The following is a 12,620-nucleotide window of genomic DNA, read 5'->3' as shown; positions in this document are numbered from 1 at the left end:
CTGCGTCTTGGTGCCTCGTGGGCGGGACTGCGCGTCTGCTTGTGCCGCTCGCGGCGCGGGAGGTGGGGGAGCGCACACAGGCGGCGCGAGGACGAACAGCCCCCAGTAAAGCGTGAGCCGCCGAGCGACGTCTGCGGCCGGGCTGGGTCTAGCGGCTGAACGGCTGCCCAAGCCGATGGTCCGGCCATGCTTCCAGCGCCGCGGGGGCTCTGGCACGTCCAGCGCTGAGTAGCAGCTGCGGCACGTTGCCCCCGTGCGCGATTCCCGAGAGGACTTGGCTGCCGCTGCCGGCAGGGATGGCGTCCTGGCCCCGAGTGAGGGGTCCCGGCGGGGAGTCACACCGGGGCATTGCTCTGCCATTAATCTGCCCCCAGGTGATGCTGCCTAGTGCGGGGGCTGGCCTCGGCCGTCTCCCGAGGTTCCCTCCAGCTTCGCAGTCTGCGATCCCTTTCCTAATGCATTTGCATTCACCCTGCAAAACATGGGGTCACGTCACTCCCCGGCTCTCGTCGTGCCTGTTGCTTTGTTTGTGTATTCTGTGCTCCGCTCGATGGGCTAGATGGAGAGCCCCGAGTAGGACCGGAGGGTAGACGCGGAGGGTGCTGGTGTGGTGAACGGACACGCATTCAAGCCTGGCTCGTGTGTCCCTCGGCTGGCATCCTGGTGCTGCTGTGGGAAGGCAGCGGGGTGCCTGCGGGGGCAGGTCCCATGCCAGAAATGCCACAGCACTTTCCACCGACAGCCTGAGGATGCTGCTTGCTGTTGCTGGCAAGGACGGGGAGCCCTACTACTTGCTTTGGAGGAGACCTCCACTCTGGGAGGGAACTGCTGGGGCATCTGGAACAGGAAAGTCTTCAAGAGCAGTGTCTCCTTTCTGCTACAGTGAAGTGGAGTCTCTGTAGGTTGAGCCCAGCAGGGGCGCAGGGTGTGTTCCCTGCAGGGATGCAAGCAAGCTGCAGTTGACACCGCACTTCGTTGTTGCAGGGTGCAGTGGAGCCCATGCAGATCGATGTGGATCCACAGGAGGACCAGCAGAATGCACCCGATATCAACTACGTGGTGGAGAACCCCACTCTGGTACGTATGGGGGGGGGCAGAGGGATGGCACTGCTTGTCCAGGGCCTCTTCCTTGGCAGTGTCTTTAAAGGACTCTTTCCTCATTCACCCCTTGTAAATCTTGAAGCCACAAATTGGCAGCATGTCTCCTGTGCAAGGTGGTGGGTGGGAGTGACCAGCAAGCTGTCCCAGAGCCTCTTCTCCTGTGCCAGTCTTGGCAGAGGGTGGGCAGCTGGTATGGGCAGCATGTTGTAAGCACCTTCTCAGGTGGGTCAGTGGACCCTCTGATACCCAGAAATGGGTTTTTTTGGGGAGGGTGCTCTCTCTCTCAAAATGGATTGTTAAATTGAATTTCACTAAGGATCCTGTTCACTAGGATCCTTAATTGTGTCTGAAGCTTCCAGGATGAGATTGATTGGAACTTCCAAAGAGCAGAGCTTTGGAGGGCTGCCTTCCCCACCAGTTAGTAGGCAGGATGTTATGATCTGGCCGTATGAATGGTACTGGTGCGTTTAGCAACAATTTCCTTTGTGAGCCCCTGACCAGTGACCAGCATCACTAGAATGAAGAATGGTTGCCCAAGCCCAGTCTTTGGAGAAATTAACAATGAATGACGACAAGATGTACATGACATGCACAACTGCTTTCTTAGCAGAGCACTGCTGTAAACCACTTAAAGGAGGAAAAGCTAGAAGTAAGCTTGTATGTGCAACCTCAGTTTGCACCCCCTATTCATGTGCAATTGCATGATCATGTACTGTTGTTTTCACAGAGCCCCTGCCTCTCTGACTGCACAGCATGGAAGTTGCTCACGTTGTGAGTTTCTGTACAGTATTCTGTCTCTGTGGTCCTGTAACTTACTTGTTTTGTAATGTTCAAACACTGCTCTGAAGACAACAGTATTAATTTCTCCATGGGCTTTTTCTGTGGGGCTCATCACTTTAGAATCTGCTTCACACAACACTCCTGTAAGATGAGGGGTGTTGTCTCCCTTTTATGGACAGGGAGTAAGGCATAGCTGGGCAAGTAAGTTAAAAAATGCTCGTTAATTTTGAGTGCCGAATTTGAGATACTTAGCACGTGATTTCTCAGAGCTCTTCACGTTCAAAACAGCTCTTGGGTTTCAGTTGCAACTGTGAGCTTGTGGCTTTTCTGCAGATCAGATCCCTGGGTCTCAAGTCAGGTGTCCAGGAAATGAGATCACTAGCCAAAAAATTATAGTTTTAAATGATTTGCTCAGCACCACCCAGGAACTTGGCACAAAAACCTCCTTTTCCTTTCTGCAGTACCCCTGCCTGCTTTCCTACACCCCTTGTACCCTTTGCAGGACATGAAGCAGGAATTCTCGAGACAAATTGTCACTAAATACAAACCCATTCATCCCCAGAGTGAGTTCATCCAGTGTGCTGGATCAGGCAAGGCCCCTGCTGGAATAGTAGTATGTGTTCATGGATTTTTGCTTCCTCTTATTCTTGGAAAAGGCTGACATTTACCAAAAATCTGAGCCTGAGGCAGAAAGCCTCCCTGGACTGTTTCAGTCTGAATGGTTACAGTCAGGTAAAGTTACTAACAACTGGCAGCAGACTCTTAACATGAGAAGTGTCAGGCACCCTTAGCAGTAGGTGGGGCCAGTAGCCAGGCCTGTGGTAAACCCTGAGTTATGGTGAGACACGTGGCACCCTAGTGAATGGACTCGAATGGTGAGGGAGGCAGGAATGAGAGTTCCTGTCCTCAGTTCTTGTCAAGGTTGTGACGGACAAGGTGTGGCCGTGGGGTACTGACACCATTCCTTCCCACGGGCTGGGTTTGTTCACAGGATCTGGAGCAGTATGCCTCCAGTTACAGTGGCCTGATGCGGATTGAACGCCTGCAGTTCATTGCTGACCACTGCCCCCAGCTCCGGGTGGAAGCCCTCAAGATGGCACTGTCCTTCGTCCAAAGAACTTTCAATGTTGATGTTTATGAAGAAATCCATCGAAAACTGTCTGAGGCCACCAGGTACGTGGCAGGGGCAGGTGCTTTGACCAGACAAGCATGTGTGGACAGGGAAACCTCTGTGCAAGCTGTCAGCATGCTCCTGTGTCAATCAGACAGGAGTCTGGCATTGGGCTCTGCAAAACTGGACTTGCCTCTAGCAGGGATTCAGACATGCAGAAGGGTCTATTTTCTTAGCCTGTGACCATTACTTGGGGCTAGTGATGGTTATGTGTGGGTGCTGCTCTCAAGTTTCTGTTGTGCACAGAGTGGTCTCCGTCATAGGGAACCCAATCCAATTTCTTCCAGGGGCTCACACTTCCTGTTGGCCTAAAAACCTGCTAAATGTTTGCTTTTCTGCTTAGCCAAGGCCCCATAACAAGACTAACATTTGCATGTGGCTGTGGTCTGTCTCACATTTGATCCACAGTTTCTGTCTGGGTCTCTAGTTAAAATGCATGTTTGCTGGGTTCGTAACTAATCTGCACCGAGAGCCTTTTGTCCTGGGCTGGGATGGTTGTGTCCTGCATGGCAGTGTATTGAGGCTTACTGGTTTTGCATGTGCTTGGAAGGAAATGGCTGGATCAGGTGTGGTTTCCTGGCACTGGTTAAACCACAGTAGACATAATTCATCTGAAATTAAATGTCAGTGGAGGGCATTACCAAAAACTCAGGACTGTTCAGCCTTTAGAGGAACAGGGTTGCAGCCCATCTGTGATTAGAGCCTGTTTTGCCAGTTTAGTTACAGAATTAAGGTACAGCTCCATTTTCCCTGAGGGCCCTTAGGCACAAATTAAGGTACAATTACAGTTCCTTTAATTATCACCACTCAGTTACAAGAGAGGCAAAAGACAAGGTTCTACAGCCTGACCCTTTTCTGTTATACCCCAAAAGCACAAGAACAAACACTTATTCCAATGCCTGTCTAGTGACCCAAAACAGCACAACAGAGACACTCTCACCCGTACCAGCCGGGAAGACCTCAGGACAGAAGTGATGCACAAACTGTCTAGTGTGTCTTGAATTCTCAGAGTTATTTTTCTTTTCTTTTTTTTCTTTTGGTCTATATCCTACATTACATAGGTGGCTTGTTCTGACATTTTAATAAATGACCTCTGATGGGTTTTATTCAGAATCTGTGAATTTCAGTGAAACTGTGGAACTAGCCTAGCCAGGTTCTTTCATGGACTTTGAAAGTGCTTGGTAGTTGGAATTTATATCCTACGGCCAGTGCCTTTTCTGGAGAGGGAGAGTATCCTGCTTCCTTCATGGAATGTTGCCACCACTCTGTTTCCTCCTTATCTTGGTTTATGGTCTTCTGACACGGCTGCTTTGTTCTTACAGCTTATCTAAGAACCTTACCACAGATATCTCTGTTACAGAAAAACTGGCTGGTACATTGGTTTAACATCAGTCAATATTACCAGTATATATGGATTTTCTAATTTAGGGCTTTCTTTTATGATGTCTTCTTTCAGCCGTGTGTTCTGTTTAATTGGATCTGGTTGAGCTGGACATGTGAATTGCTTTTGGTACTTTGCTGACTGGGCCAGGTGTCACGTGTGTGAACGGTCACTCTGCAGTTTCTCAGAAACGGGCTTGGGAGCCTCCTGCTTGAGTCAGTAGCTTGACACAGGCCTCTTGCTTAAGGCTGGCAATAAGTGCTCCCACATCTCTGGCCTAACACATTCAGCTGACAGACGCATACTTTCAACAGGTTTCTGGCTGACTCCATACAATTCAGCCTTCCTTATCAGAAGCCAACATATCAGGTGTTACTTTGAACTGCTACCGAGCACTGTAAAACCAATTATTCACACTTGGCCTAGCCTAGTATTAGTGATCTGGATTAATAAATGCTTCCTCTATTTTCCCAGGCTCGCTCTTACCGCTAAATGCAAGCTTAAATACATGCTGTCATAATTCAGGTTTATGTGAGGTTCAGAGTCTACCCTTGCCACTGTGGTGTTCCAGTTACTGACCATGCCTGTGGCCTAGACAAGGGATTCAGCTCAAGCAGGAAATTCTGAGCTGACTCGTGTGTTGTCCCTTTCATGGCTGTGCTGTGTGCCCTTTGTTAGAGCCTTCTTCAGCCTTGGCATCAAGTCCTGGCAGTCTAGCTGGTCAGAACAACTTGGGGAGGGAGCAGGGCACTGGACTGTGTGCCTGCTGTGAGCCATGTGGAAGAGCTTGCAAGGGGGTTTATTGACTGGTCCATGGTTGATGCAATGGGATAGTTGCTCCCCGCAGCACTAGTGACCCTCTGTCCTTTGAGCCACAGAGTGAGCTGCTTGTTTTCCAGCCCACCAGGAGCCTGGTCATTCATCGGACTCCTGCAAAGGTGAGGAAGAGGGTTCGTAGCCAGTTGCAACAGCAAACCAGGCAGTGTTCGAGCTGCTCAGGAGGCAGAACTTGCACAGCTGATCATATCCCTTTCTTTTCCCCTTGTGTTGGTGTGGGGGGGCATGGGGCTGTGGGCAGGCGCAGTGCTGTGTGCCTGGAGATCTGTGTCACGCAAGCAGCAGCCCTGTCTGGAGGAGCTTGCAGCTGACCTGCCTAGCTAAGCTGTGTCCTCCCCTTCAGAGAACTGCAGAACACCCCTGACGCGGTCCCGGATGGTGGGATTGAGCCCCCTCCGCTTGATACTGCCTGGGTTGAGGCCACGCGCAAGAAAGCCCTTCTCAAACTGGAAAAGCTGGACACTGACCTGAAAAACTACAAGGGAAACTCGATCAAGGAGAGCATCAGGTGAGGAAAAGAGCGGGTTCCTCTGACTCAGGCTCAGGGGGCGATGGGTGGCTGAGATGGGTCAGGTGGCATGAGCTCTGGTCCCAGGGAGCCCTGCACTTACCAGAGTTTCCCTGCCCAAGCATACGGTTCTGCTCTTAATCCTCTTTTCCAGGAGAGGCCATGATGACTTGGGTGATCACTACCTCGATTGTGGAGACCTCAGCAATGCCCTTAAGTGCTATTCGAGAGCCCGTGACTACTGCACCAGTGCAAAGCATGTGATTAACATGTGCCTCAATGTCATCAAGGTAGCGTGCCCTGCAGTCCCCGACCTGAGGGAGGGAGCGTGCCCTGTGGTCCCCGACCTGAGGGAGGGAGCGTGTCCAGTGCAGAAGCTGCGCAGGCTGCAGTCCCCTGTGCCTTGCCTGTCGTGGCCCAGTGTGGCCAGCAGGTGGCATCGCTGGCTCACAACCCTACTGCTGCTGACCGCTCCGTGTGCTTGAGCAGGTCAGCGTTTACCTCCAGAACTGGTCGCATGTCCTGAGCTATGTGAGCAAGGCGGAGTCCACGCCAGAGATCGCAGAGGTAAGAGCATCTGTCTCCGCCTGTCCTCGGCACATTCCCTCTGCTCTCTGCTCCCCACCCTGGGCAGGGCCCTCCTGCCTTGACCACCCCTTTCTCTGTACTGCATCTGCTCACTCCCGCTACCCCTTCCTTCCCAGAGCAGGGCCCATCTGACTGGGAGCTTGGTGCCACCTTGCAGCATGGTGCCTGCTCCCTCTGGGCCCCCTGTCTCCGTAGCAACACAGGTGTGGGACCTTTTGGCCCTCTGTGAGTGGTGCAGGAACCCACTGTATTACTTGCTAAGGGTGGACATCAGGTGGAAGCCATGAAGGACACTCAGTGAGTGTGGTCCTACGAAGGGGTCAGCAAAACTGGTTCCCTCGTGAGACTGTTCCCTGCCTTCCTGCACTCGTGACTGCACTGAACATCACCATGGCAGCCCCCAAAGCTGTTTGTTGTCCTCCCCCCAAAGGAAGGTGCTGGGTTGGGGCCTGAGCTGGTCACTTACTGATGCTCTTTTCACCCAACAGCAACGAGGAGAGAGAGACAGCCAGACGCAGGCAATCCTGACCAAACTGAAGTGTGCGGCAGGTGAGGGAGCGCCACAGCCCCTGGGATGCCCTGGGTCGCTGCCCTTCCCACTAGAGAGGTCCGGGGTAGGGGCGCCGGGGAGTACTCGGTGCCCCCACTGACCTCTTGCGCTGCACACTCTCCTAGCAGGAACTGGGAGCCAGGGTGGTGATGGAGCTCTCTTGTGTTGGCTCCAGCCCTTTCTTCTGTCACCCAGAGCTCCCCCAAATAAGGGGCCATGCAGTGATTCTTCCAGCTCTGGTTGCTGTATGCTGACCTGGCACAGGCTGTGCTTCCCTGAAGCTGTGCGGGTCCTAGCGGCCCCATGCCCCCTCTGCTTCCCTACACTTGTTGCTTGTGCCACAGCTAGCGTGTGTTCTTGGGAACAGAGACCTGACTCTGTCTGTTCTTAGGCTTGGCTGAACTAGCAGCTCGGAAATACAAACAGGCAGCGAAGTGCTTCTTGTTGGCCTCGTTTGACCACTGTGACTTTCCAGAGGTAAGGACTGCGGAGAGGTAGGTGCAAGGGTCCCAGGGCTGTTGTGTCCTTTCAGAGTTATGTGTGGGCCTCTCAGTCCTTAGTATGTGTCTCTTCATGGTGCTGCCCTGCTGTCTGAGGTGATGGTAGTTATCCCTGTGCACAGAGGAAGCCAAGGCCCAGGGAGGCTAATGCTAATGACTTGTCCAAAGCTGCATGGGACATCTTCCGGGGCAGGGAGCTAACCTAGGGCATGTCCACATTGGTACTTGGTCTCTCTGCATTTGCCAAGCCAGCCCTGTAGACAAGGAGTTTGGGAGGCAGGCCCCACCGTGCCCACACCTTCCTCCCCAGCCCCTGCCTGGAGCCAGGTAGCAGTGCTCTGATGACTTATTAGTTTGGCTCTCTCTTCAGCTGTTGTCTCCTAGCAATGTAGCTGTGTATGGTGGCCTCTGCGCACTGGCCACCTTCGACCGTCAGGAGCTTCAGCGCAACGTCATCTCCAGCAGGTGGGCAGTGTCCTCGGTAGAGTTTGGGGGTGGGCAGATCTGGATACGGGCTTGGCTCTACAAGACAGGAGGCAGCTGAGGTGCCCATTCCTTGCCCCATTAGGCACCCATCCCTTTGATGTTAGCTGGGTTCTCTGTTAAAAGGGCAGGAGTTTAGGTGGAAACAGCCAGAGCAGATCAGAGCCTTGGTCTGTGTGGACTGGTCTCCTCTCTGCAGCAGAAGCAGGTAGGCTCTTTGCTATCAGGCGTGAGGATTTTGAGATTGAGCCACAGGATTTCAGCCAAGCTCTTAATGCCTCTACAAAGCTTATCTTAATTCTAGATACTGTCCCCCGTTGCAGAAGCACCTGCAGTCCTACTTCTGACTCCTTGCCCCCTCTGTGCTATGGGTGCATTCATCTGGTGCAGGAATGGGGGAACTGTCTCTCTCTTACCCCTCCTGTCTTCGTGCTCAGCAGTGCAGGGAGAGGCCTGGCATGTGCAGAGATCAGTGATCGGGATTCCTGAGGCTAGGCTACCAGTGGAGTCAGGCACCATCAGCAGTTTCCCCTGGGGGTCCTGGGCTCTGTCCTCCTGGACAGCTGCATGCTGAGCCTACCTGCTCAGCCAAGGGTGCTCCTGAAAAGGAGGCTGAATGTAGCTAGCAGGCAGTGCAGACAGAGGCATCTCAACCATAACCAGCCCCATGCTGCTTTCTGGAGGCCATGCCCCCCGCAGCCCGGGTGCCTAGTGCTAACGCTTTGTGCATCACAGTACAGACAGTGAGGAGAACATTCGCAGCCCAGGCCTTGCATGGGAGGAAGGGGTGTGGCAGTGGGGCAGGATGTCTCAGTGGGGCCTCCAGGTCTGAGTACTGGCGTGTGTATCTGCAGCTCCTTTAAACTATTCCTGGAGCTGGAGCCTCAGGTGCGTGACATCATCTTCAAATTTTACGAATCCAAGTATGCCTCTTGCCTGAAGATGCTGGACGAGATGAAGGTGCGTCTGAAGGAGTGGGGAACAGGGGCTGGCAGCCCCACACCATCTGGGAGGGAATCGCTGGGTGTTCGGAGTGGTGGGTGTGTCCCAGTTGGCTCTTCCACTCTGTCTCTTGCTTGCAGGCAGGAGTGAAAATCACAGTCAGAAAAGGCCATAACCAGCTGATCCTTCCAGCCACGTTCCTGGTCGCACTGGCATGTTGCTAGTCCTCCGATTCCCTTTTCATAGTCTTCACGTGGCTTGGTAGTCAGTGTTTTTCCCTCTTACTGGCTTCCCCCATTCCTAAGGCTCTGCTTCTTCTGCACAGGATAACCTTCTGCTGGACATGTACCTGGCACCTCACGTCCGGACGCTGTACACGCAGATCCGAAATCGTGCCCTTATCCAGGTAACTGCTCCCTGCCTCTGTGAGCTGGACAAAGGTCAGAAGTGAATCCAGGGAGACCCTCTGGGGTCAGCTGGTCTAGCCCCTGGCAGGAGATTTCAGCCGTCCCAGACAAATACTTGCCCAGCCTAGCCTCAGCATCTCCAAGAAAGAAGGTACCAGCACTTCCTTGAGCACTGGCCTGCTGAGAGGACTTGCTCCCAGAGATTTGTATCTAAATTTGCCATGTGCAGCAGGTGCCTGTGACGTGTTGTCCTGCCTTCTGCAGCAAAGTGGACCAGCCTGCTCCCTTTTCTCTATTAGAAAACTGCTGTCATGTCTCTTCTCTCCAAGCTACTTATCCTACTCCCTTCACGCTTGCTGCTTTGACTTCTACATTCCCACCCTCATCTCATCTTTGTCGCTCCTGTTTCTCTACATCTGTTTTAAGATGTGGTGGCCCAAGCTGACAGTCCTTAGTGTCTCTCTGGTCCAGTACTGATTCCTTCCTCCCCAGTGTTAGAGGGCTGGGGGTGGAGGCAAGGGCATGTCCACTTGGAAACTGAGTGTTTTCTTGCCCCTAGTATTTCAGCCCCTACGTGTCTGCAGACATGCGCAAGATGGCCACTGCGTTCAACACCACCGTGGCTGCATTGGAGGATGAGCTGACCCAGCTGATCCTGGAGGGGCTGATCAATGCCAGAATAGACTCGCACAGCAAAGTGAGTGTCCCCTAGGCCATGTTTGTCTGCAGCAGGGCTGGAGTGCAAGTTATGGTCTCAGGCAAGCAGCTGGCTTGAGACACAGTGTTACAAGTCTTTGGTCACCTCTGGTGAAATGCCATCCTGGTTTTAAAAAAAAGGGGCTTTGCTTTTCACTGAAGAGGCCCTGGGGTAACAGTCTGCATCTCCCTGTCCATTTCTGTTCCTGGGAGACTGGAGCTGCATTTGTTGTAGCGAGCGGCAATTAGCCTGGCTGTTTTCGAGTGGGCCTGAGCCTGAGAGGTGGTTCAGCCTTAGATCTGCAGTGTAGAAAGGGCTCCTGCTGAGCTGAGTCTCCTTGTGGGTTCCAGATACTCTATGCTCGGGACGTCGACCAGCGCAGCACCACCTTTGAGAAGTCCTTGCTAATGGGCAAGGAGTTCCAGCGCCGTGCCAAAGCCATGATCCTGCGCGCAGCTGTTCTGCGCAACCAGATCCATGTCAAGGTGAGCAGAGGGCTCTTGACTGGCACAGAACAGTAACTGCTGGTGAACTGCGCCCTTGGGGGAATAGGGGTTCACATGAGCGCAAGCTCACATGGGCATCTTGTGCAGAGAGCAGGGACATCCATTGAACCTGCTAGGCTGACCAGAGGCTGCGGCTCATAACTGGGGTGGGTGCTGATTGCTCGTTCCAGGCAGCTGGGCCGGGTCTGGTTCAGTTTTTGTGCTGAATTCCCTCTGCATTGGGGTGTCCCCACCAGGGTGGCCCTAGGGAGTTTACAGGTTCTCTCTGCACGTGGATAGCATGTGTCACCCAGGTGTCCAGGGCTAGCCACCATTTACGGCTGGGTTGGGTGTCTGAAGCTGTCTAGCTGTAGTTTGCCGCAGCCCCATAAGCTACATATGAGATGCTGGGAGTGATCAGTGGCCAGAAAAATGGCTCAAGCTTCCTGTATGTTTGCAGGTGACAAAAGGATCTGTGTTCTGAGGGCTTGGACAGCATGAGCTGCCTTCCTCTTAGGGAGGGATGAGCCCTGGGCATCCTCACCCCATTGCGCTCTGCCTCCTTGCTGGGAGTGTTCTGTGCTGGGTGCCACGCTGCAGGATTCCACCCTGACCAGGGTGTTCTGTTCGCTCTGATTGCAGTCTCCTCCAAGGGAAGGCAGCCAAGGGGAGCTCACGCCAGCTAACAGCCAGTCGCGAATGAGCACCAACATGTGAAGCCTTCGTGGGCTGTGGAAGCCGATCCCCACCCAGGACTGCATGTCCTACAGCCTGACCACAAACTGCTGAGGTTCACAGACTATCCCTGACTCACTCCCTCCCCCTGGGTGGGGTGGGGCCAGGGCTGGTGGTGGCTACCATTGATACCCCAATTAACTTAATTCCTTTAGAAGAGAAGCTCCCACTAAATGCAGCAGCCCTGGAACTGGTTTTCACGTCAGTGCTGGTAGCACATCTGCCCCATTCCCCTACACCCACAGCCCCAGAAAGTGCAGGTTATTCAGACAAGTGCTGATTTTTTCGGTCCCTTCAGCTGCTGTGGGAGCTTTCCTGAATCAGGGGTGCACAGGCAGGCTACAGAGGGGTTTCTCTACCCTGGAGTTTTGTCTTGTTTCCTGAGCTGTGCAGTGCTTCCCCTTTACTTCAGAGAAGCCCTCAGAGTGCTGCATTTTCACTGGGCGACCCAGAGGGCAGCTGGACGGGAGTTTTCTGCAGGAGGTACACACTAGGGCTCCGCACCACCCTTGAAAGACGGGCACCATGCCCAGACCCTCAGGCACTGTGTGCAGGCTGTCTCCCTTACCATTGGGCTCAGCCTCTTTCAGTTTAGCCTGTCTTTTTTCAAAGATCTGTTTCCTTTGTCCCCCCTCCTTGCTACCTGGCACTGCTGGTGAAGATTCTGCCCCATGGCAGTGTCTGCATCTTGGGCAATTGCTGTTGCTTGGCCAGTTTTACTGCCCCCTGTACAGTGGTTTCCTGCTCCTGTGCGCCAGGGAAAGCTGGTAGCATGGCTAAATGGCATAGAAATGGCACAGCCTCCCTGGGCAGAAGCTGAAAGGAGTCAGCCATATGTCTGCACTTCAGATGCATCGTGTCCTTTTGTGCGTGGATGTTCTGCAGTTAGTTCTGCCTTGCGTTGGTGCAGCCCCATAGAACGAAGCTGATAACATGGTTCCAGACTCTGCACGTCCCTCAGCTTCCTGCAGGCGTCCCTGTTCATGCTGGTTTGGGTTTAAACAAGTTGTTCTCTAGTGCATTAAACAGCAGAACTGAGCTGTTTGCAGCCCTGTGTGATGTGTTGTGGTGCAGTTGTTCTTTAGATATCAGTCTGAATTGTCTATCATTCCACTGGCCTTGGTGCTGCTGAGGCTGCAGCTGGCACCTCTTATCTGGCTGGAGATGCTCGGGGGCATGGGGAGCATCACCCTCTCGCTGCTGCATTGGCCTGGGTGAGGGCTCTGGGAGGCTGCTGAGCTGAGGGGCTCCCTCCACTTCAGATGCCTGCAGGCAAAGCAGTGGTTGTGTAAAGAGCAGGCTGGGACAAGAGCACCGGCCAGGCCTTTTGTGATGTGCTTCCCATTTCCCTCCAAGAGGATTCTTCCTTTCAGCTGTCTCTCACATAAGGGCTGCCCCTCCCTTGTCAAGACAACATGTAGCAAGTGTAACCTCTGCTGGACAGGCCAGGACAAG

At 53.4% G+C, this 12,620-nt stretch overlaps 1 protein-coding gene across 2 annotated transcripts; it reads left to right on the top strand.

The window, feature by feature from the left end:
* Nucleotides 1–954: 954 nt before the first annotated feature.
* GPS1 (G protein pathway suppressor 1) lies at nucleotides 955–12,224 on the top strand. 2 transcript variants are annotated; one of them, XM_019503739.1, is made up of 14 exons: nucleotides 955–1,077; nucleotides 2,873–3,054; nucleotides 5,333–5,371; nucleotides 5,614–5,778; nucleotides 5,933–6,068; nucleotides 6,268–6,345; nucleotides 6,855–6,915; nucleotides 7,308–7,393; nucleotides 7,787–7,881; nucleotides 8,754–8,859; nucleotides 9,167–9,247; nucleotides 9,808–9,945; nucleotides 10,296–10,430; nucleotides 11,073–12,224. In XM_019503739.1, exons 1-14 carry the CDS (start codon nucleotides 1,000–1,002, stop codon nucleotides 11,145–11,147), a joined length of 1,455 nt encoding a protein of 484 aa, XP_019359284.1. In that variant the 5' UTR covers nucleotides 955–999; the 3' UTR covers nucleotides 11,148–12,224. The 2 variants fall into 2 exon arrangements, with proteins under 2 accessions (XP_019359284.1, XP_019359293.1); XM_019503748.1 differs by lacking the exon at nucleotides 5,333–5,371 and having other exon boundaries at nucleotides 956–1,077.
* The last annotated feature ends 396 nt before the right edge of the window (nucleotides 12,225–12,620 follow it).

Source organism: Gavialis gangeticus, unplaced genomic scaffold (genome assembly GCF_001723915.1).
Source record: "Gavialis gangeticus isolate Ggan-Ray unplaced genomic scaffold, GavGan_comp1, whole genome shotgun sequence".
Taxonomy (NCBI): domain Eukaryota; kingdom Metazoa; phylum Chordata; order Crocodylia; family Gavialidae; genus Gavialis; species Gavialis gangeticus.
Note: the sequence above shows the minus strand (reverse complement) of the source record. Positions and strands in the feature narration are given on the sequence as shown.

Coding starts and splice junctions, on each gene's coding strand:
- GPS1 (XM_019503739.1), top strand. CDS start 1,000: ATGCAGATCGATGTGGATCCACAGGAGGACCAGCAGAATGCACCCGAT. Junction 8,860..9,166: donor AGATGCTGGACGAGATGAAG/GTGCGTCTGAAG, acceptor TCTTCTGCACAG/GATAACCTTCTGCTGGACAT. Junction 9,248..9,807: donor GAAATCGTGCCCTTATCCAG/GTAACTGCTCCC, acceptor TCTTGCCCCTAG/TATTTCAGCCCCTACGTGTC.